Raw genomic sequence first — 22,583 nt, 5'->3', positions numbered from 1 at the left:
ATGAAGCAGCCCAACTCCATTTCCTTTTTCGGAAAAACGATGTAGCAGTATAATTTGCATCAGAATCTTTTTATATGCCTTCCTGTCTTCCAAACAGTGACGATCAACTTGTATTTTATGCTTTTAATTCGTAATACAATTACATTTCTGGACACATCCATTAAAGGACAACCAGACTCAATTGTCCCGAGATGAAGCCGTCTGAAGCCAAAACTCAAAAAGAAAATAGGCTCCTGTATCTTGAGTTGCACCTGGGCATTTGGCGGAACAAGCTCTAACAGCCATCAGGACCATGTCATCAATAGTTGGCCATTTCCAATCACTGATTGTTTTCTAGTCTCTGCTGACCAACTGATCTCCGCCGATCTATCTCATCTCTATGAAAGCCCAAGAAATCAAAATACAACGTAAGAAAAAACACAAGCAATGGTGAAGTTTAAACATTCTTGTAGACATTTGGAAAGAGAAAAATTGGAAAAATCCCACCCTATAACCCATTAAAGAGGAAGAAGCAGCAGTAAGAAACCATTAAATCGCAATTTAACCACTCTAGGATAGACTTAAATCACCAATTAAAAGAAAGATTGGCATAGCTCGTTAGTATTTCAACCTTTCCAACTTGATTTTAAGTCAGAGCTGTTTAAGAACAAATAAAAAAAGAAAAATGTCTGCCCCACATGATCCTATTGACTAATAATGTGAATGCAAGCCGAGGAGAGATGTCACAATTTTGTAAACACAACAAAAAAGAACAAAATGTTTTGACTCCCATTTTGACGTAATGAGATGTTTCTCTGGTAAGTATTATGCAAGACTAGAACAAAAGGTAAAACCAAGCCAAAAAAGTGTTGCTATAATAAAATAAACTTGCACCTGAGAGCATTTTGGATTGAATCGTACAAAAGAACAGCAAGAACTCTCCGCTTTCTTTCTTTCTGGAAGTCTGATCCACGTTTGACCACAGGCAGTTGCTTAATTCCCTTGGCCTCCATTAGCTGCTTTGCTATTGACAGGTCAGTATCTGGATAACAGGTTAGAAGTCCACAATGCCTTCCACGGTAGCTTATTCCTCGGGTGCATATAGAAGAAACTGAACATGTATTCACCTGCCAAAAAAATCAATCATGACACTGTAACACACACATACAGAGAGACACACAGGACGGGGCAGGTTGGTCATCATCTCCTACAAGCAGAAAACTAACTGAGAAAAGGACAGACTGACATTTCATACAGGCACACACATACACATGCACGCACCAAATAATTGTTTCACAGTACCAATTCACTTCACATACATCTTGAAGTGATGAATTACTGTTGGAAGCATCACCAGAATTCTTGAAGAGAAACCGCTTAATGTCACCGTAAGTTAAAATTCCTTCCAAATAATTTTCAGCATCAACAATAAGGACACAATTCTGCTGACCATCGTACATACATTTCAAAGCTTCTTTAATAGTTTGGTTCGGAGGGACCTTCGGAAAGTCATTTGACATAGCCTGAGATACCTGATTGCAGCAAGAAATGCATTTGGTGACATTTAGCACAATTGGTAGATGCTTTGAGAAAGCTTTGCTTCAAGCAAAATCAGATAAACAAAGATACAAAACATGAAAAATCTGGTTCTTCTCAAGTTTAAAAAAAAAAAATACACCTTCAGATCCTCCAGAAGAAATTCACCATCCATTCCAGCACAATTACTGGGATTTCCAACAACAGAAAGTTCCATTTCTTTTCCTTCGTCAGTTTGCCCCCAACTTCCTTCCTCATTTTTGTCTTCATTAGGTGAGATAACTGAATAATTTCTTGCCGAAGACTTTGAATCTGATAGCTCTGTGTCTTTAGATTCATTTGTCACAGAGGGCACCCATATAGCCAATCCAACGGCCCCCTAAATAGATGAATTTAACTACTAGATGAGAAAGCAAGCAATGATGACAAAATCAAATCACATTACAAGGCACTAATTACTCCAGTGGCAAGGATTAGCATTAGTCATCAACCAGAAAAACACGCATTACCATCACAAACTTATCCACTTTGAAGCAACAAAACAGAGTTCGGGAATAATTGCCACTTTGTCACGTTTTATCTTCATAAAAGGTAGAGGAATTGATTCTGAGATTCCAGAACAAAAAGAACACATCCAGAAGACTTTGTTGTTGATCTAGAACACTAATATTGTATACCAACTTCCCAACTTACTTTTTTTGTCACATTCACGAGTAGAAGGTGCACATCACAAGTGCCATCAGAATCCTACATTGGTTATCTTAAAATGTCATAGGAGAACCACAATAGTGAAAATCCGGATTTATGCAAGCATTGTCATGTGGGATGAACAAAAACTCAGTTCTGTCGCTCTTAATGAAGGAACTTTGAGCATGTTATTCACACAATTCTAGTGTTTGAGGGCCATAACTATCAAGAAGTTGGAAAATATGAAAAATTATCTGAAGGCTACAGAACTGGAATAAAGCACGACCTAATTTTCATTTTTCATTTCTTGGAGTTTAAACTCCAATATTAGCTTCTAAACTAAGGGTTACAAACTCCCAGAAATTTCAGAAAGTTAGATCGTGAACAAAAAAGTAGGAACTATAAGACAAGTAGACTGCATGAAGAAACTGGATCCAGGCTTATTTCTTAAAGCACACATTGAAAGAATTTCCATTGCGACTTGCAAACTACTAAGACTTACCATGAGAGGAAGCAATATTCGGTAATCTTTTGTCAATTCAAACAGTAGAAGAATTGAAGTCAAAGGCACTGAACAAACTGAAGCTAGTGTAGCAGCCATTCCAACCTACATTATTATGAATCATGCAAATGATTAAATAAGCAATGAACTGTCAAATTTCACAGAAAAAAATGGTCATATCTTAAATTAGTGTGTGGCAATAATAGCAAAATATACCAATGCATATGCCTGTGACTGGGCAATAGCAGCATTTCCTGGCATAGCTGAATTGATTAGCTCCCCAGCAGAACCTCCAAAAACAGCACCCACAGCTGCACCGATCATTAAGCTTGGCGCATACAAGCCACCAACAAGGTGAGAACCTTTACAAAGAGCAGTTGCCACAACTTTTGCAGCAGATAATTGTGCTAAAAGCCAAATACCAGGTGCTGAAGCAGTCTTCCCAGTATGCAGAATTTCATCAACATTAGTGAAACCCCAATAAAGTATTCCAGGGTATCTAAGAGCTATAATCCCAGCTCCCAAACCTCCAATAGCAGGGCAAACGACATCAGGGATTCCAAATCTATCTTTCATGAACTGAAATGCTTTAGTGAACCAAGCAACCAAGTAAGTGAGAGCCACACTTACTACTCCACAAAGCATTCCCAATATAAGGTATAATGGTAGCTCTGCAGAGGAAAAGTTTACACATTTTAAGGTTCAGAGACACTTAGCACTCAGACAAAATGACAGCAATAAGCTACATGAAACAAAAAACACAGTCACTCCTTTAAACCACCACTGTCAATACTTTTCTTGGAGGTGGTTAGAATGTGGATTACACTTTAACAGAGGCAAGAATCAATAATGGAGTAAAAAGAACATACTTCAAGATATATCAGGCTAGGAAACCCTTATCCCAGTGCATCTTATCTACTTATAACAACTTAAACTAGAATTAGATCAAATACCAGCAGCAGATTTCAATTCATACGTGGGCACTGTGAAAGCTTGTTTCTCTCCAAGAACAGCATTTGATACCGTGGATGAGATAACAGACGCCAAGATTATCATTGCAGTTGTAAATGGAGGAGAATTTTCTGCACGAAGAGGCCTTAAAACAGTTTCAATAGCAAAGAAACAGCCTGCAACTGGTGCATTGAAACCTACAGGACAAGAAAGGGAAAAAAAATGATCTCATCACTGGAGGGAGAACTGAGGAAGAGGTTTTAATCATCAACAATCATGTCAATAGGCAGTACGCCATTTTTAATATTTTAATACCTAGTCTTTTGTGGCAATCAGAATTAACCTGTGAATTTGGAGGGAAGAAAGGAAAAAAGTAACGTAATCAAATAGAAGATTTCCCTAATCCAGCAACCCACCCCCTGCAACACTCAAGGAACAGCATTACTCTCTCTTCAAACGAACTGAAATCGTAGACATCCTCTATCTCTAGTCAAATTTTACTGCCCAAGCACCAGTCAAATTGTCATTGGTTCCACGAACTATTGGTTCCCCACAACGAAAAACATTGCAGTACCCCACCTGGCTAGCATACAGCATCTCCTACTAAACTCAACCTCAAACCTTTGCCACAGTGGTATATTAACTCACAACTGATCCGTTAGACATCCATAAACCAAAGTAAAAATGTGACGAGAAATCATGAAGTTAATTGGTACCTATTCAAAAAATTAGCTATTTGCCCAGCCTGATTTAGTTATTTGTGCATGTAGGACTGACCTAAGAGAGATTGAGAATCAATAAACCATATTGATGCATCCAGTGTTAATAACCATTAGACAAACAAAGAACTGGAAGATACAACCTTTTTTTTTCTCCTAAAAAAGCATAGATAGTAAGTGTGCCATAATTCTCATAAAACACATAGAAGGCATAATATTCTAGAGAAGAGAGATTCTCCAAATATCTTGCAATGAAGGCAAAATATCAGAGCAACAGAGACAGCATACCTGAAGAGATTCCAGCGGCAGCACCAGCAGCTACAAGAGCTATTCTCCTTTCCTTGTTGTTCTCCATCATTACTGAGCAACCATAAGCACATGATTTTCCAATATCTACGCTGGGGCCTTCAGGACCTAAAGAACACCCAGTGCCCAAAGTTATGGCTGCTTGGAGGGCTTTTACTGTCGGGAATATTCCAGCAAGAACATCAAATCCCTGTCCCTGAGAAGTGGACTGCTGTATTTGACCCAATATGTCAAGTAAACCATGCAGCATGCCAACAATTACTCCACCCAAGACCGGTATCAATAGTATTCGATGCCAAGTATCAGCTAGCCTCTGTAAACGTAGCCATGCAGCACCCTCATTAGGAGTGCCAGCCCATGCCCACTCATGAATCACATGCACCTACACAATGTCCCCCAATATCACCATCATAGAAGCAACACAACACAATATCCTTAGATGGAAGCATTGGACCTTTGAAATGAAATCAAGCAAGCATTGGCAAACTGCAACTCAAAATCAGGTAAGAAAATAGCATTGGATAAAAGAGAAAAGTACATTGCAAGGTTACATCATAACTTTGGCAGCCTGCTCGTCCACATGCATACATAAAACAACCAGGTAGGATATGAGTACAAATTAAGTTTTGACTAATTGTCAGGATTATAAACACGACATAAAACAGATATATTTTACAAATCGCACCTAATTTTCATTACATAAAGGTTGAGCATATGCAGCAACTTAACATAGACAGAGACCTTATTTCCAAATTCATATCAAATTCAGCTCAACAACACTACTTCTTCATTCCACATTATTGAAAAGAAACATCAGATCCAGATCAAACCAAAACATCCAATTTTGCGTAACAAATTCAACAATTCACAAAATTTTGCTTATGTGGAACAATTTTGTTTAAGGAGAAGATTTTTCCAACTAACCCCACGGTTAAAGGCGGCAACACAAAGACCAGTAGCTAAACCAAGAAGGCATCCAATAAGCAGCAACGCCCACTCAGGCGGAGCGAAATCGCCTAGCATTTCCTCATCACCGGCATCACCACTTACACCGGGATCCGAATGCGAATGAGAGTGAACCGAATTCTGCTGTAGCTGGTGGTGGCGGTTACCGTCGAAAGACCGCCGATTAAAACTAATAAATCTGCGATTAGAAAAGCCTCCATCCAAACGCTTTAATAGATCTTTAATGCCTTTGTTACCGCTCCGGGGAGTTGGCTGAGCTTCTAAATCGTCTTCCGAAGCCGAGGAATTGGAGCGCAATAGTACGTTGCGGTCGCCGTACTCGCTTCCCGACATATTCCACTCCTCGCCGATTCACTTCTTACATCGCCATTCATATATTTTGAATACTACAATTTATGCTGCTATGCTGCTCCGTATTATTATTAGTATTAAACTAATTAACTGGAATTAAAGACGAATCTTGTTTAGTGGATTGAAGAAATGCAGAGGAGGCTTTGAGATAGGAGTAATTAATTGAAGTCATTTATTTTCTCTCGTTTCGGGACTTGTATTTTTTTCATTCTTTTCAGTTTTTCTTTTTGTTGACTTTGAAGTTACTTATTAGTTTCGATATTGAACAATTTCTATTCTTTCTTTTTCCCTTTTTTTTTTGGGTCAGACTGGGATTATTAGGGATGGGCAAGAATTTATGATTAGAGGCGTGCATCCTGAAGAGAGTTGAAAAATTTTAACGTGATAGTAAAAAAAAAAAAAAAAGAAGATTAAGAGCGGATTTGGATCGGAGGAAAATTAAAAGCTCGTTTGGACTGGAGTTTTCAAAGTTTTTATGGAAAAAAAAATATTTTAATGATGTGATGTAAGCAAAATGATTGAAAAATACGTCACATAAATGTTTTTAAATTTTTTCTTAAAAAACTTGCAATTTAAACAAGCCAACCTCTCAAAATTAATTTGCCATGATGTTTGATTTGGCTTGAGAAATGTAAATTTGATATGTGTATGTGTTGTCAAAAAAATTAATGTGTATCGCATTTAGTTTGATATTTTATTTAAGTTAATCGAGAAATGTATTTAAAAATTTTTAAATACGTGTCCTTATGATTTGGTGAGCAATCTTTTATTGAAATGAGTTTTTTTTAATTATTGAAATTAGTTGGCCAACTAGAATAAGACAAATTATGTTTGGGTTTCAGATTTGAGATGGTCAGGTTTTCTTTTCATTTTTGTTTTTTTGGATTTTAAAACGGGGGATAAGGAAAAATTGACGGTTAAAATGACAAAAGCCAACGACAGAGGGCAGGATGACAGCTAACCGGCAATGTGCAAAACTGGGATACTGTAAATTTCAGTATACTTGCATTCCTTGGAGTAAAACCAAAAGGAGAAGTATAGAAGTAGGTATATAGTATAATTTTTTCCTGGTATAAGGCGAAAACTTATATACTTTATCTCATCATAATAATTCTTAAAATTTTAGCACTAGTGTTGCAAAATTGGAGTTTTTAGATGTGTGAAAACCATGAGGTGCGTAGCCAAAAAATAACAATAATTGCAAAACATCATCACTTTTAGTGCAAAATATAGGGAACCATATAAAAGAACAAAAATAACAAAACACAACTATCATTAATTGTTGTATGAGTACCCATAAAATATTTTTATTTATTTGCATTAAATTTTCACTAATATTATAATATTGTATGCTTATGCAATAAATAATATAAGAAATACAACAATTTTATGGAACCACACCCCTAATTATCCAATCTCAAATCAGAAATAAGGTCTCTTTAGTTCCAATTTTGTCTAATTATATAAATGGACCTAACATTCTGTACACACACGAACAACTCAGATATAAATATAAATTTTATTCAAAATTGATGCAAAACTTAAGATTACGTCAAGATCGTATTAGTAGACACTAAAATTATATTAGTTTATACAATTGGACGATGTTTATATAGAGAGGCCTTTATCCTCCTAAAAAAGTAAAGCCAAAAATGAACAAAAAAGAAAAAAAAAGAAAGGGAAGAAAGGTAAGTACAATGATAAAGAAAAATCAAATTTATTTTTAAAAATAAGCACCCAATACACTTGCCATAGGCGTAGTATAGGAGACAATTATTATATATCTCCACCTAAAAAAAAAATCCCCACATGATCGAATCACGCTTTTTCGAAACTTTATATATATTTATATTATCTTCTCTAATCTCTATATTCCACGCAAATTTAAAATTACAAGCGTCTCTGGCACAGTTGACCTAATCAAAATTTCTGGCCCAGGACAACCGGGCGTGGCGAATTCACTGAGATTGAACTGTACAAAAAAAATTCCCCAATATATATACGCACGCATACATGTCTGGTTTTTGTTTTCTGCATCTTTGTCATATTATTGATCGATTGATTGTGTTGAAATGTTTGTGATGATAAAGGTCGGATTGAAATGAGATTTGGGGATGTGAACTCAGGATCTGACAAACCCTAAATATTCATCCTCAGCTTTGGAAACTCAACTTACAAAGAAAACAACCAACTTTTCCCAACCATTTGCTTCACTCAAAGAGGTAACAACCATCGCCACCGATGCTGCTACTGCGTTAACTCTTGTTGATTCCCCAGTCTACCAGATCTGTTCAGCTCGAACTTGATTCTTTGACTCTCTGATCTTGATCTTCAAGTTTGACTTCAGGGGACTGTTAAAGATTCAATCTTTACCATTTTTACTTAATTGACTGAGTCATGCGATAAATTAGAGTATTGTTCAAGACTTAGTTATAGCGTAATTCTTCAGAAAGCGTTTTTCTTTCCACCCTTCTGGCAGGGGGACATTTGTGACTAGAAGTTGATATTGATTTATTTACTTTATCCTTTGAAGGTAGTTGCTGGACTGATTAACTGGTCTTACTTTGGACGAGTAGACAGATATTTGCGGACAATTGAGTCCAAATATGCATGCAAGGAATCGTAGTCCGGGAAATGGATACAGGGCTAACGCAGTGGTGATGGGTGGGGTGGCCACTACGTCCAGGATTTCGCCTGAGAGTTCAATGAGAGGTCATGGAGGTTACAATTCTGAGTATAGGGGATATATTCGGGGTGGGTTTGGACGCGGGCAGTCGAGACAGTCGCACCGGTCACAGCCTCCTCCTCCTCCTCCTCCGCCACAAAAGGGTGGTGGTGACATTTTTATGGAAGCTGGTAGGTTAGCCGCTGAGTACCTAGTTTCGAAGGGATTACTGCCAGCCCATGTACTGTCCGGGAAATCGCAAAATGGTAGTTTGAAGAACCAGGTTTGGGCGCAAGAGGGAGATGCTGAGCAGCTTTCTTTGGAGGGTCGCACGTCGGCTCTCTCACGTTTGGGAGGCCCTGGTCCTGACTCGGGGCCTGGTCGGAGACGATATATGGAGGAGTACAACTCAAAAAACATTCTGAGAGGAAGGAGAAGAAATGGATCCTTCAAAAACTATGGCTCTGACTGGAGCCGAGATGTTGGAAGAAGCGGATCATGGTCTGAGAGGTCTAGGGCTTCTGTGGATGGGGAGGATGACTGTGATGTCCTCTCAAGACATCGGGAAGAGCAGCAGATCAGTAATGACGATGACAGTGTGTCACAGAATTCCATTCCCGTACTAGCCCCAGAAAATGATGTTGCTGGCGCCAAAGAAAGTAACAGTGTTGGTAATACGCAGTCTGCCTCAGAAAAATACGAGCCAAGAGATGATGCAAAAGCAAGTGCTGTTACCAGCACAAAAGATCTCCCATTGAAGACCAGTGAGGAACCTATAGAGAAGGACGACACAAAAGTATCTAATGCAGAGGCAGAAGACGTTAAGGATGATCAAATGGGGCTACAAAACGCTAAGGACGACATGGCAATTGTGGCTTCTTTGGGGGAGGGGGCCCCTTCGAGTGAGAAGAATGGTGATTTACTAAAGCTTAGCCATTTTGCTAAAGTTCCTACCAGACCTCGTTCTTCGATGGTAGTTAGAGTTGCAAAGGTTGATCCTGGTCCTATGATTGTGGATGAGAGCCCTAATGAGGGTAAACCTTTTAAAAAAGATACGGATGATTTAAATGTTGATGATCTGTCTGAAGATGGCTCATCAAATCATACATATGATTCAAATGCACTCAACTTGGATAATTTGACAGTGCCAGCTCCTGGAGATAAATTGGGCACATCATATTCTCCAGTCCAAGGAGGCTGCACGGCATCTGTATCTTACCTAGATAGACCTTCAATAAAAGAGCATGAGGAACCTGATTTTGGAGGGATCAACAGAGTGATGATGGAGCGTGGTGAAAAGCGAGCACTAGATGATAGCAACTCCAGTATGGGAAGTAAAAAGCCCAGAGAATTGGCTTCTTTTGAAGATGCTGAATCTGATGGCGGCATAAGCACGTTGGACCCATTGGATAATCAACAGACTTCAGAAGAACCAACGACCTCAGAAGGTCAGGCAGTAACTCTGCCCTCTGATGATAAGAGGTTGTTAGGCATTTCTTTGTATCCTAAAGGTGATATAGGACCAAGCATGGACTATGCAGAAGAGAAGCAGCTATTTCCGGGTTCATTCAAAACTTGCGACCTCAATCTTATGGAAGCTTCTGATGCTAATGAGAATCATGATAATAATCCAGTTCTCATCTTCCCATCTGACACAGAAAAGGGGAAACAAGCTATTCCTGTTGATATTGATTTGTCCATGAGCAACAATCCTAGGGGATCTAATAGATATGGTAAATGCATTGTTGATGGCAAAGACATTGAAGTGATAGATTTAGAAAATGATTCAGCGCAAGAAGACAAGGACTCAAATAATTCTGAGAGAAGGTAAGCTTCTTTCATCTGTATGTTTCCTATTGTTGTACTAAATTTTTTTTAGCTTTTTTCTTGTGACTATTCTTTGATTGGGTTTTTGTGGTTTTGATGTTTGATCAATTTATGCTTTGTGTGTTTTATATGCTTTCTGCATCTGATATTGTTCATATGTTCTAGCTAAATGGAATTACTCTTCTAAGCTTCATTGTTTAATTATACAGAACCGAAAATGTGTACTCTGGCCTGGCTGGATTTTCCAACAATTCTGTCAATGCAAATGATATCCCTGATGTCCAGGATGGTTATGGACTCATGATATCGGAGTTGCTGGGAAATGATATTCCAAATTGTTCCTCTGTACCAGCTGACATGAATTCTCTGCACAATGAAATGGGCCTTCATAATGGAGAGGTATCAGAGTGAACCACTTCAGATATTTGCTTGGATGAGTTAGAGATGATATTATGCATATCATTGGCTCTGAGCATGATGGACGCATAAATAAGAACTTTATTTGACTGTCTTCTTTTTTTCCCCCATCTTCAATTCTCTGCATTGATTACCATTGACATTTTGACAAATGGCATGATTGTTGCTGATTGTTTCAGGGGATTCTTGGTGACGATGATTCTATTTATATGTCCCTCGGAGAAATACCAATAAGTATGTTGGAACTTTAGTTTGTTATTCCATTTTAATGAGGCTTGTAGTTGGTTAATCTAGTTTAGATGGCATGTTACAATTCGTATTTAAATACATGCTAATGTGCCTTGACCTCAATATAAAACATTATGTGTAGATAGAACTTGTTCTGGAAGAGAAGTGTTCCAGTGTGATATGCAAGGACCATTTTAGCCAGTGTCTTTTTGTGTAGTATAGGCTGTGTCTATAACAAGGGAGTGGTTAAATGTCAAGAATAGTGTGCATCCTCTTTTATCATTCCCATGAGAAGTCTGTTTGAAAAATATGTGAAAAAATAGTTTACCCTGATGACTTTTAAGAAACGTGGTATTTATAGCAGTGTACTTTGTGTGTGCTTTCTTTCATCTTTCTGTTTATAATTGGTTCACTTCCCTCAGGTGTCTTTGTTGTGTTTCTTCTTTTTGGATTTAGTTCCCATTGAAATAAAATTAAATCATGGCTAGCTATAATATCTCATTGGTCAGATGAAGCGGTCACAGGTGCCAGGAAAAGGTGCACGAAACACTTTCACTGTTTCGGTCTACTATTAGCTCAGTTCTCTATTCTGACAATACCCAGAAACCAACGTGGTGATAGATTTTGTTGTTGCTTTTGGCTTTGTGCTCCTGCCTGTTACAAGCAAGCAACTGATTTCCATTTGGTTGTCACTTATGTGTCTTTGAGCATGTCACGGTCATGGCTTTCTAGCTTGCATGACTTTGAAGAGTACACTCTCCCAGAGTTTAATATAGAAAAAACAGTAATTGAATTTCCAAGTGCTTGTTAAAATGTTTCTCTTGTTCTGATTCTGTGAAAGAAACTCCATCATTATCCGATTTGAAGCATTTCATAATCGTGGCCTACTATTCAATATTGAGCCATAGAGTAATCAAGTTTACATTCAATTTTCTTGGAGACGAGACTACTGATGCTCTTTGTCTTGATTGATATGCACACTCTCTAAGCCTAGTAAAATGGTTTTCTTGTAGGCTTTTTGAGGGTCTGGGAGCAGCCGTCACAGGAATATGGGAAACCATTTTGAGCTATTGTGTTCTGCTGTTGGTTGAATGTTTAATGACATTGTTGCTGGTGTGCTGGGTCTCAATTGTTTAGGATGTAGAAAAAATAATTTAATTCTAGTTTTATTGTAGCGAATACAAATCTTTTAACATTATCTTGTTGTAATATCATATGTCATGTAGTATCTACAAATTTGTCCCCCCTCCCCCCCCCCCCCTTTTTTTAACTGCATTCTTCAATTTTCTTCTTGTACTGGAAAGTCAGAGCTCCCTGGCTGGGGAAACCACCTTATGAAATACAGCAAGTGCTAAGAGGCCTTGAACCTAAACGATGATCTTCTGTAGCGGCTCATGAGTTGCATTTCTTTGGATTGCCGTGGCTGTAAGTATTTCCCACTTGCTGCTTTGGAGTTATTAGTTACAGGTTTTGAGAGATTTGAAGAGATATATTGCACCTACAACGAAAATCATGTAGTATATGTCTATTCTGTGCATTGAGCGCCTTAGCTGGGTTTTTAGGATGGTAATCTAACGGGGTCAGTGCTATATACTGCCGACCATGGCAATTGGGTAGGGTCCTAAAGGGGATTTAGTTGGATTATTATAATGCTCTGGAACCTGGAACATGAATTCTAGGTATTTTATAGTTGTGGATCTTTTGCTGCTGCAAAAAGTTACAATAATAATTATCTTCCAGCGTTAAATATCTTTCAGGAACTATTTTTCCGAGAAAATAATTCCATGTGTTTGGTTTACTTGTGGCTCGGAAAGAATTCTTCTAAAATCAACAAGCCCGTCTACATCATTTTCCGTCTTCCTAGCCTCTACTTTTTGTTGCGAGAACGCAGACGACAAGCAATCCCTCACCAATCCGGAGGGGATTCGAAAAAGGAAGAGGCAACAAACTTGGGCCAAAGAATCCTCTCGTTTCAGTTTAAAAACAAAAACCTTGGGCCAAAGACCACCATTATTTCACCCATGCTCATATCTCCCGTGGAAACCACTCCTTTCTTGAGCTCCAATCCATAGACCCAATTGACTAGTGTGAAAAAATATAGCAACACCATCTGTAATGCTGAAATTGTCTTCCTTTACAGCTCATGACAACCCACCACCACTTCATGTCCCATTCCACAAACACTATGAAATCCATCTTTCTTATCTCTTAAATTAAACTACTGTAAATCTTAATGGAGGGCTTAAAGACTCCAAGATTCAATTTTAACAATCAAATGCAAATCATCACACGTGAAAACCAGGGGGAATTTGAGACAAGGAGATGAAAGATTCAAAAAGGAAATGAAAAATAGATCTAAAAAGGGAAAGGAAAAGGAATTTAAGGTCGTTGAATCTGCCCTAGAAAGGGAAGGAAGAGCGAATTTGCCAATGAAATTCTGGGCTTCTTTAGTCTTAAACTTATTAACTGTATTGGTCAATTCTGGAGCTTCTTTGATTGCAGTCTTAGAGCCCGTTTGTTTGGATTGTAAGTTTTTGCCCGGAATATTCTCTTAACACACAGTTTTGTAACTGCATTTTCTATTTTACATACATCATTCATACTGCTATACTACCGCTCGTCTCGTCTCGTAAGTTACTTGAATAAATCCTGTGCGTGTCCACAACGGATTCAATTGGCGGAGTGTTAGTAAGAAAGAAGGAAAAAACAGTCTCCTCTGAATGAAGGGCAAGGAGTAGGAAAAGGGCTTGGCTTGGGTTGTCCATATTCCATAACAGACGCTCGTGTCTTGTGATGGCCTTGCTTCTACATCAATAATAATAATAATTCGCATCTCTCCTTAGTTTATTATTATGTATTTCCACGGTCACTTGCACTGTTAACCGGTTGTATTGTATCGCTCCCTCCGTCTTCTGATTCTCCCTATTTTGCATCCGCTCTCTTTTGAAGGTAACTGGTATATTATAGGAGGGGGATTTACGGGGTAAAGTACAGACGTGCGCTTTTATTAGGATGAAGTCAAGTCGTACCTGGAAATGAATGGAGCAATTTGGTTACTCTGATTTTAAATGTGCATGCATTATTCAAGAAATTGCATAATATTTGGAATGGAGCAATTTCATCATTAAAATGACCCACACGCCTCGACTTAAAACAAAGTTTTTTTTTACAATTAGAATAATGGACTGTTTTTGTTTTCTTTTGAGCAATCGCAAGAACATTTCACCCTCATAAAAAAAGAAAAATCCCTTCGCTTACCTTACCGTAAAGAAAATTTTGTTTTGGGTGACTATATGGGTTTCCCACAGCTATGATTGCTATATTTAAAAACTTTTGTTCAAAAAAAAAAACATGTATTATAGTGATTTGATATATATGAAATAAAAAATAATTAAAAAATATATGAAATATAAAAATTTTTCTATAAAAAATTACAATCCCAAATCAACCCTGAACAGGGTATGAAAAATAATTTTCGGGAAAGTGAGGGACCCGCCAAAAGGTGGAGACATGTAACCGTCACATCCTTTTCTTGGGTCTTCAGTCTTTTGCCTGCAAGTGGGCGTGTCTCTCAAATCTGTCGCTGTTTTATTTACTGCTGCTACTAATTACCATCCATCCATCCATCATTATCATCCTACACGCTCTTCTTTCGTGTTTATTAGTTAAACTTAAACTTCATTATCTTTGGTTGCTGCGGCTGCTTTTAATTACTAATTTTTTTTGACTTTTTGTTTTTGTTTTCAAGACAGGAAAAAAAAAAAAGAAGGATTAATTACATTCAACTCGCCTTTGTTGTTTTTAACTTTACATCCAACATGACATGAAGCTTCAAAGGGGGCCAAGAATTGCTTAATCGATTTTTTTTTTTTTTTTTTGGTTAACCCTGCATGCATCATCAAAGCTCAAATCAACTGAAAAGAGGACTTGGTTCTTAAGTTAAATATATTTTTAATTAATTTTTTATTATTTTACATACATCAAGTTCTAAGCAAGTGCTTCGTTTGTTTGGACAGCAGATTATTTGGCCAAATATATTTACTTACATCATCATTACAATTTTCAATACACCTTTTTATCTTTTTAATTATTTTTTTATCTCGCATACATCACATCACAAAAAAGTGCTACAGTGAAAAATATTTCAAATAATTTACAATCCAAACAAACCCGAGAGCCGTAAACAATCAGTTCCAAATAATCCTACGTGTCTTTCTTTCGTCTTGTTTGATTCATTGTGGCATGCTGACAGAAGCAATAATGACTTTTATATATGTATTATATAAAGCAGTTTACGAACTGTGAATAAACCTCCTTTTCTGAAAAAAAATAATAATAATACTAGTAGGCAATATTATTGAGTGCGCTTTTTGGTTTCAAACTAGTTTGGTTAATGATTTGACGCTCTAGTAAAATTTTGAGTTTTCTTAACTAACTTGACAAAATATAGCATCTTTTTGCCTAGAATTTCTAACAATTTTAAAGTCATATAATCACCCAGAACTAATATACAATTGTATCGTAAAGATTTTGATTAGATTACGCTTTATAAACACGCTTCGGTGTGTGGAAGCTTTTTTTTTTTTTTTTTTTTTTTTTAGGTGTGTCCCGCAGGGAGTGGACCCCGCAGACTATTCACCACCCTCAACAACTTGCTGGCAGCAAGGTTCGAACCAGGGACCTGAAGCCCCATCTTCAGCACCCTCAACCACCAGACCAAGCCCCTGAGGGCTGTGTGGAAGCTTAATTAGGTGTCTATGAGCAATCAAATTTCGGTGGCCAGGCAAAAAAAAAAAAAAAAAACAAAGAGGTTCTCATCCCTCCGAAAACAAAAAAAGAAACAATTCGATGCGTATGAGGTAAAATGGTAATTAAAAATATTTGTATTAAAAACACAAAAGTTTTTCTTTGGAAAACAACAATTCAAGGTTTGTTGAGACTACGAATATTAGTATTAATGAAAAACTACTACTGTCTCTATTACTTGAACCAAATTAAAAAAAAAGGAGGGTAGACTTGTCGGGTCCATCTGCCATCATATTTGGCAGCGTAGTGCGGAGTTCTTGCAGCAAACAATATACGTGGCTTGGAATAAATTACAGTAGTGGTAGTAGTAGTAAATTTATTAGCATTGCATCGGTCGGGTCGGGTCGGGTGCATTAATTTTGAGATAATAGCTAGAAGTGAATCGTCGTATTATTAACTGCACAAATATATAAAATTGCATTTCTCACGTACTTTGCTGATTGTGGAAGAAGGACTATGCCAAAATGCTACCACTCCAAAATGCTTGCTTAGTTAAAAAGTTTTCCGCGACAGAATGGGAAAGCAATACTATGCATTATGCAATCCACCAAGAGGCTCGCGGAGGAGGAGGGCCGTAGCGTCTCTATTCACTGGATTCTCCCCTTTCCACACGGGCATCGGGAGCTGTTCTGGCTTTGACCATTTACTAAGTAGTATCCCGTCAAAGAAGGATTCATTCGACTAGACCCCTTCTTAAATAAACTTAAAAGAGAAGCCAGGGAAATGAAATGAAATGAACCCCATTTTTTCTACTTACCCTAGCTCCCCACAAAAACAAGAGCGTTGGGGGGCAACAAAAAAAGAAAGTCCCGAGTTTTACTTTTACCCACGCCACCCAAGAAGCAAGTAGCACTTGAATCTCATCTAAAGTTTCACCAAGAAACGTACTACAACTGAAACATTCATCAGTTCTTTACGTCAGGCAGCGTCTGACTGACCGAGTGCTTTTCATTTCTCTGTTGATCACTACTATTGCAGTGTGAAATCCAAGGATATTCCTCCTCATCTTCAAGTTTGTTGTTCAGCTAAAGTCTTGGAAGAGCAGAAAATATCCTCTTTTTTTTTTTTTTTGATATGTATTATTCTTCTTCTTCTTTTAATTTGTGGGAAAAGAAAATGTCACCATCCTTGTAGATACTACTACTCTAAAATACCTATAGACCTCTTTTTTTTTTTGAAGGAAATTCCTATAGACCTTAACGTGCATTCAAGAAAAAAAAAAACTAGAGAAATGGCGAACTTGTATCAATTATGTATTAGTACTACCTAGTAATGATAGCAACCACAGACGGGTTTTTTTTTGGTTTCCATTTATTAGGATCAAGATAAAACAAATCAAAAGATTTTTTACTATATAGATTTAAACATTGGGATGGAGAACAAGAAAAAGCGAATGGTGAAAGCGAAAATTCATACGCACACGAAGATGTACGACAAGTTTCTGGTCTAAAAGCTCTAATTTATTAGGCGCAGTTATAACTAAAATAATTATATGTATATATATATATTATACCACCATTTGGATTTTCGTATTTCATGATTCGTCCGTCGTGATTCTATATCCACAGCAGCACCCTTTCTGCAACAACTGTTTATTTGGACGACGTCCCATCTTATTTCTAGCCCTTTTTGTTCCCCCACTAGACGCCGTTTGTTTTGAGGGAGAGTAAAAGAAAGAAAATGATGGGATAAATTGAAATGTTTTTTTTGATGAGAGAAAGGAAAGGAATGAATAGGATAGGGAGAGGATGGAAATGACGGGAAAATAAATCATAATTTCTAAGAAATTCTGTGTATTTACAAATTAGATTTTTACACTATAGATAAAAATGTAATTAACATGTGATAATTTCTCTTCCTTTCATTTTCTACTTCAAATAATAAAAATATTTTCAATAATTTCTTTCGCATTTAATTCCAATAAAAAAAGGGATGGAATCCGCTTTTCTCCGCTCTCTCTCTCTCTTTTTTTTTTTTCTTTTCCACTAGTGTTCTCTCATTTCCTTTCCTTTTATCCAAAAGGTGCCTTGAGAGAATTACGTGCTTCTCAATTCATGTCCCGCCGCTACCATTGCCGGCGTAATTGGCGAGCTTGACTGTATATCTTGCGGTCAAATTAATTTAAAACTCTCCTGGATTGAAAAAGTGAGAAATACTTCTGAAAATACTAGATGGAAGTGAGAGGTACAATGAACAGAATCTTGCAACTGTTGAATTTGTTATTAAAGGAAGAAAAGAGAGAGAGAATGTGATGAATAAAAATCTTCTTAAGCAAGTGATGGGGGAGGGGCAGGAGATGATGATACGGCAGTCGTTTGGCTTTCGAGATTTTCGACCAAAGTGGATCATTCGTCAATGAACTTTATTGCATGGTGGGGTCTCCGGATGTTCCTCTTCGGTAGCCTAATTGAAATTTTATGATTGCTAATTTTCCGAGTTTAATGTATTATATCTATTTAACGTGTGTGAAGGAAAAAAAATATTTGTTTATAAAAAATTTTCTACGAAAAATCATAATCCAAACATCAAAAGGTCCTCTATATATATATATATATATATACACCCACAATAAGTGTGTTATATGCCCAAAGTAATCAGTAGTAACTGGCCATGGATAATTTCGGTATTCCAATTTTGATTTGATAGTCTTGTGTGTTGGTTACTGTGTGTATATTATTACGGTTGATTGCATCCAACAATAATAATATATATATTCTCTGTGTATTAAAAATAAATCTTGTTTTCTTTTTGTATGTATTGGAGAAGTTCTTATCAAACCCCTCTCCTCCCTCCCTCCTAAAAAAAAAAAAGGTGATCGCTGTCATGTATATTTACATAAATTAACACATATATATATTCGCTTAAAAATGTAAAAAATAAAATAATTTAAAAATTTATCACATGCTTAATTAACTAGCCAAGCAGATAAAGGACCCTGCATTAGGCATCCAAGGCAGCATTGTCCTCACGGTTAGATATCCAAAAAAAAAAAAAAAAACCAAAGAAAGAAAGAAAAAAAATGGTTGGGGGAATGTTTTTATATATTGCAAAACTCTCTCGTATTCTCGATACCGTCTTGTTTGGATTGCATTTTTTTAGATTTTTTGTAAAAAATTAATTGTAGCGATTTGATATATATAAAGTAAAAAAAATAATTAAAAAATATGTTCACAAAAAACGTAATAATTTTTCTTTGAAAAATAGCTGTCCGAGCACAGTGTGTCCGAAACATAAGAAGAGCTTCCCACATAGCTGGCGACAGCATATATTATTATTGTGTACAATCGGAAACTCGTAAATCTATTCCATATTATTGTTGTTAAAATGTCGTACTCTAAGAGGTCTCCGTGTGATCGTCAATTCGTGCCATCCTACAAACATTAATTTTTAAGGAGTCGGAGAAGAGAATGAAATAAAATGATACCCACGCACAATATTTTTTTATTTTTCGTGTTTTGCTCAAGACTTTAGGGCTCCTTCCTTTGTTTTTTTTTAAAAAAAAAAGAAAAATCTGTATCGCTGAGAAGATGAAAAGACAGTAGTCTTATTTGTTTACCTCTTGTTAACTTTTTTTTAAAAGTTATGTATATGCTGTTAAATTTCATAAGACTTTTTCAAGTGCATATAATATATATATATATAATATATATATATACTAGTATAAGATTGGAAAGACAGTAGTGACGGTTGGACCAAAAACTTTCATATAATTTCCTAATAAAAAAGACGACAAACATGGTGGGATATTTTTACAACAATATATCTGACTTGTTTCTTTAAATTTATCCACCGTTCATAGGTTGTGATGCCGTCCTTTCGTGTTTAATCTTTTTTTTTTTTTTGTCTACACAGGGATACCTGGATCGATTCTTACGGGGCCCGACTAATCCCCTGCGGCCCGGCCAGACGCCCCGACCAGACGCCCAAGCACGATATGTGCGCGGAAGAATCCAGCAGAGCAGAGACTCAAACTTGGGACCTATTGATCACCGATGGGAGGTGCTACCGCTGAACCATTCACGCGGGAGTTTTCGTGTTTAATCTCGACTGCAGTAATGGCTTGGCAAACAGCTTTTTATGATCACGCATATACTCCACATTTTGTAGCTTGCAAATATGATCATATGGTTCTGTGTTTTCTATTTTCTTATTTTTTTTACACTCATAATCAGATTTATTTTCAAGATCCACATTGTTTTTTTTTTAAAAAAAAAATTAGATAGATTATTGCTTTACATTCAATATTATTATTATTGTCAACTCAGCACACTTTAGGCACTGAACCGCAAGACTAGTTTGATACTATAATAGTAGCATCTCTCTAGAGACATCAATGATGAATTCGTGACAAATAGTCCTAATTCTTTCGATTACTACTACGAATTAAATTCGTAGCAGAGTATCATTTTGCATCCAGACCCTGCGGAAGAATTTCGAACCTGCAAATGTTGCATGCCTCTCATAACATTATAGCCTTTGAGATATCTATTTATTGATGGATGTGGGAACTCGTTGTTTGTTCTGTTGTTGATTATAATCTGCAAATGTTTGTTACGTTTTTCGTAAATATAATTTTTAGCTACTTTTTAACCTATTATATATCAAATCGTTGCAATAATTATTTTACAAAAATAGTCCAGAAAAATGCAATTCAAACCAGTATAGATCGATGTGGTTAATTGTATATAGTCCACATTCGGGTTTTTTCTCATCTTAAGCCAAAAAAAAAAAAAAAAAACTGATTATTGTGGAATCAATAATATATATTCTTTAAAGTAATTCGACTGTTCACAACTTATACTAAAATGAAAAAGTGCCAGCAATTCTTTAAACAATTTCTTTTTTTTTTTTGGGGGGGCAAGTTTTGCCAAAGCTGAAGCAAACCCAAGCCCTAGATGATGGATGAAATTCATAGCAGTGGGAGAAGCAAATGAGTGCCAAGTGGTACTGCCCGTATTTATTACCATTAAGAGACGATGGAAACTAAAACGACATATACAATTGAGCAGAGCTGGCCAAAAAAAAAAAAAAAAAAAAAGGATTGTCGACCACCCTGATTCTGAATTTTTGATTATCAATTTTTTTTTAATCATTATCATTGTCAAGTAATGTCAACACAACTACACCAAAAAGGATCTTGTCGTGTAGTGCTGGATTGGAGAGTTAGGGCCAGCAATTTCAATAAATAATAACAATAATAAAGAAATGGGCCCAAATTAGACATTTTCCACATCCTCCACTCACAAAAATCACCAATAAAGAATGTACTACTTACTACTAACGTAAGAATCCTAACTACAAACCCCTTCCCCCCAAACAAAAAAAAAGGGCAAACTGTGAGAGTGTAGGGCAGGTATAGGATGGGACGACAGCTTTGTAGAGTAGAAACACAAGCCTTCCTCCCCATCCATGATCCATGTTCTCTTCTTTCTCTCCGTTAGGTTAACACTTAACACTAGCAGTAGTACAAGTACTTCTTTTCCATTTCAATTGAAACATTTTAGCAAATCTTTTTATCTATACCCTTCGACTATTTCTGGGGTAGATTGTTTTTTTTATACACGCATTTTCTTTCCATTTTACCCGTAAGATTTAGCAAATATTTATCTCGACTTATTTATAGGAAAAAAATTATGGATGATTTTGCTTTGGTTCACCATCACGTTTTAAGACAAGTCTGTCAGTCCATGAGTCTCAACTTTTTACAAAAAAAAAAATGATTCATCCTTGTCAACTGACCTGATATGTATTGACAATAATATATAACTAAACTAAAATGCCAGTTGGATTACACTTCTTGAAAAGTTTTTGGGAAATGATTACTATAACACTTTTTTTTAAGGTGTGATATATGCGAGATAAAAAATAATTTAAAAAAATATAAAAAATTTTCACAAAAATTAACAATCCAAATAAGGACTAAGCCAGTGGTTAAGTATTGTAGAAGTCAACATGTGTTGGCTCACTTAATAAGAAAGGACAACATCCTTTGAGAAATTGTGTGCTTAAATCTTGCTACTAAGAGAGGATGTGAGAAATGTTTTGGTGAATAATATATAATAAACTATTTTTACAAAATAAAAAAAGGAATAAGTATTGGTAACACTTCATATACAATATGAAATATTCAAGCAATTAAGTTAAACTCTTGCATGACATGACAAGGAACATAGAATTTGTTTGTTTGTTAGGAAATCTAGGTGAGTCGAAAAAAAATTTCACATTATTTACAAATATATTTTAAATTGCTTTTTCAATCTTTAAATTTATTTCTTATATCACAAAAAATAACATCACATAACTAAAGCTCAAATTTAAATTCATACAAAAAATGTTGTCAAATAATCTTGAATTGAGCCCGATTCCAATACAGTTTAAAATAAAGTAGTTAAAGCACGAGAGAAGGTTATATAGGGTAATATAACCAGAAAAAAAAAAGAAAAAAATCGAAAACACAGAAAAGGTAAATGAAAAGAGAAATCTTAATAGTGAATATTTATCCATATCTCACGCATATTCACCATAGTGAAAGGGGAAGAGGGGAAAAAAAGGGGTGAATCATTTTTTGGGAAGGGGGGGGGGGTAATGGTGGTGGTTGGGGTATGGGGACTGTTAAAATGTACAAACAGACCTGCTTTTTGGT

The 22,583-nt window shown here is 36.4% G+C and overlaps 2 protein-coding genes across 8 annotated transcripts; one reads left to right on the top strand and one right to left on the bottom strand.

Annotated features, from left to right (window-relative positions):
* Positions 1-42: 42 nt before the first annotated feature.
* Positions 43-6,234, bottom strand: LOC113687997 (chloride channel protein CLC-f). 5 transcript variants are annotated; one of them, XM_027205572.2, is made up of 9 exons: positions 5,605-6,232; positions 4,663-5,062; positions 3,658-3,852; positions 2,921-3,375; positions 2,705-2,809; positions 1,658-1,894; positions 1,299-1,511; positions 874-1,106; positions 43-377 (listed from the first exon to the last, which is right to left on the bottom strand). In XM_027205572.2, exons 1-9 carry the CDS (start codon positions 5,977-5,979, stop codon positions 320-322), a joined length of 2,271 nt encoding a protein of 756 aa, XP_027061373.2. In that variant the 5' UTR covers positions 5,980-6,232; the 3' UTR covers positions 43-319. The 5 variants fall into 5 exon arrangements, with proteins under 5 accessions (XP_027061373.2, XP_027061374.2, XP_071905515.1 ...); XM_027205573.2 differs by lacking the exon at positions 3,658-3,852 and having other exon boundaries at positions 5,605-6,233; XM_072049414.1 differs by lacking the exon at positions 43-377 and having other exon boundaries at positions 883-1,106; positions 1,261-1,511; positions 5,605-6,234.
* A 1,572-nt stretch (positions 6,235-7,806) lies between these two features.
* LOC113743802 (uncharacterized protein At4g26450) lies at positions 7,807-12,506 on the top strand. 3 transcript variants are annotated; one of them, XM_072049412.1, is made up of 6 exons: positions 7,809-7,971; positions 8,088-8,219; positions 8,531-10,489; positions 10,699-10,888; positions 11,086-11,140; positions 12,148-12,506. In XM_072049412.1, the coding sequence occupies exons 3-6, from the start codon at positions 8,604-8,606 to the stop codon at positions 12,198-12,200; spliced, it is 2,184 nt and encodes a 727-aa protein (XP_071905513.1). In that variant the 5' UTR covers positions 7,809-7,971; positions 8,088-8,219; positions 8,531-8,603; the 3' UTR covers positions 12,201-12,506. The 3 variants fall into 3 exon arrangements, with proteins under 3 accessions (XP_027127703.1, XP_071905514.1, XP_071905513.1); XM_027271902.2 differs by having other exon boundaries at positions 7,807-8,219; positions 8,535-10,489; XM_072049413.1 differs by lacking the exon at positions 11,086-11,140 and having other exon boundaries at positions 7,807-8,219.
* The last annotated feature ends 10,077 nt before the right edge of the window (positions 12,507-22,583 follow it).

Source organism: Coffea arabica, chromosome 5e (assembly GCF_036785885.1).
Source record: "Coffea arabica cultivar ET-39 chromosome 5e, Coffea Arabica ET-39 HiFi, whole genome shotgun sequence".
NCBI classification, from domain to species: Eukaryota; Viridiplantae; Streptophyta; class Magnoliopsida; order Gentianales; family Rubiaceae; genus Coffea; species Coffea arabica.
This window is presented reverse-complemented; position numbering and strand designations above follow the sequence as displayed.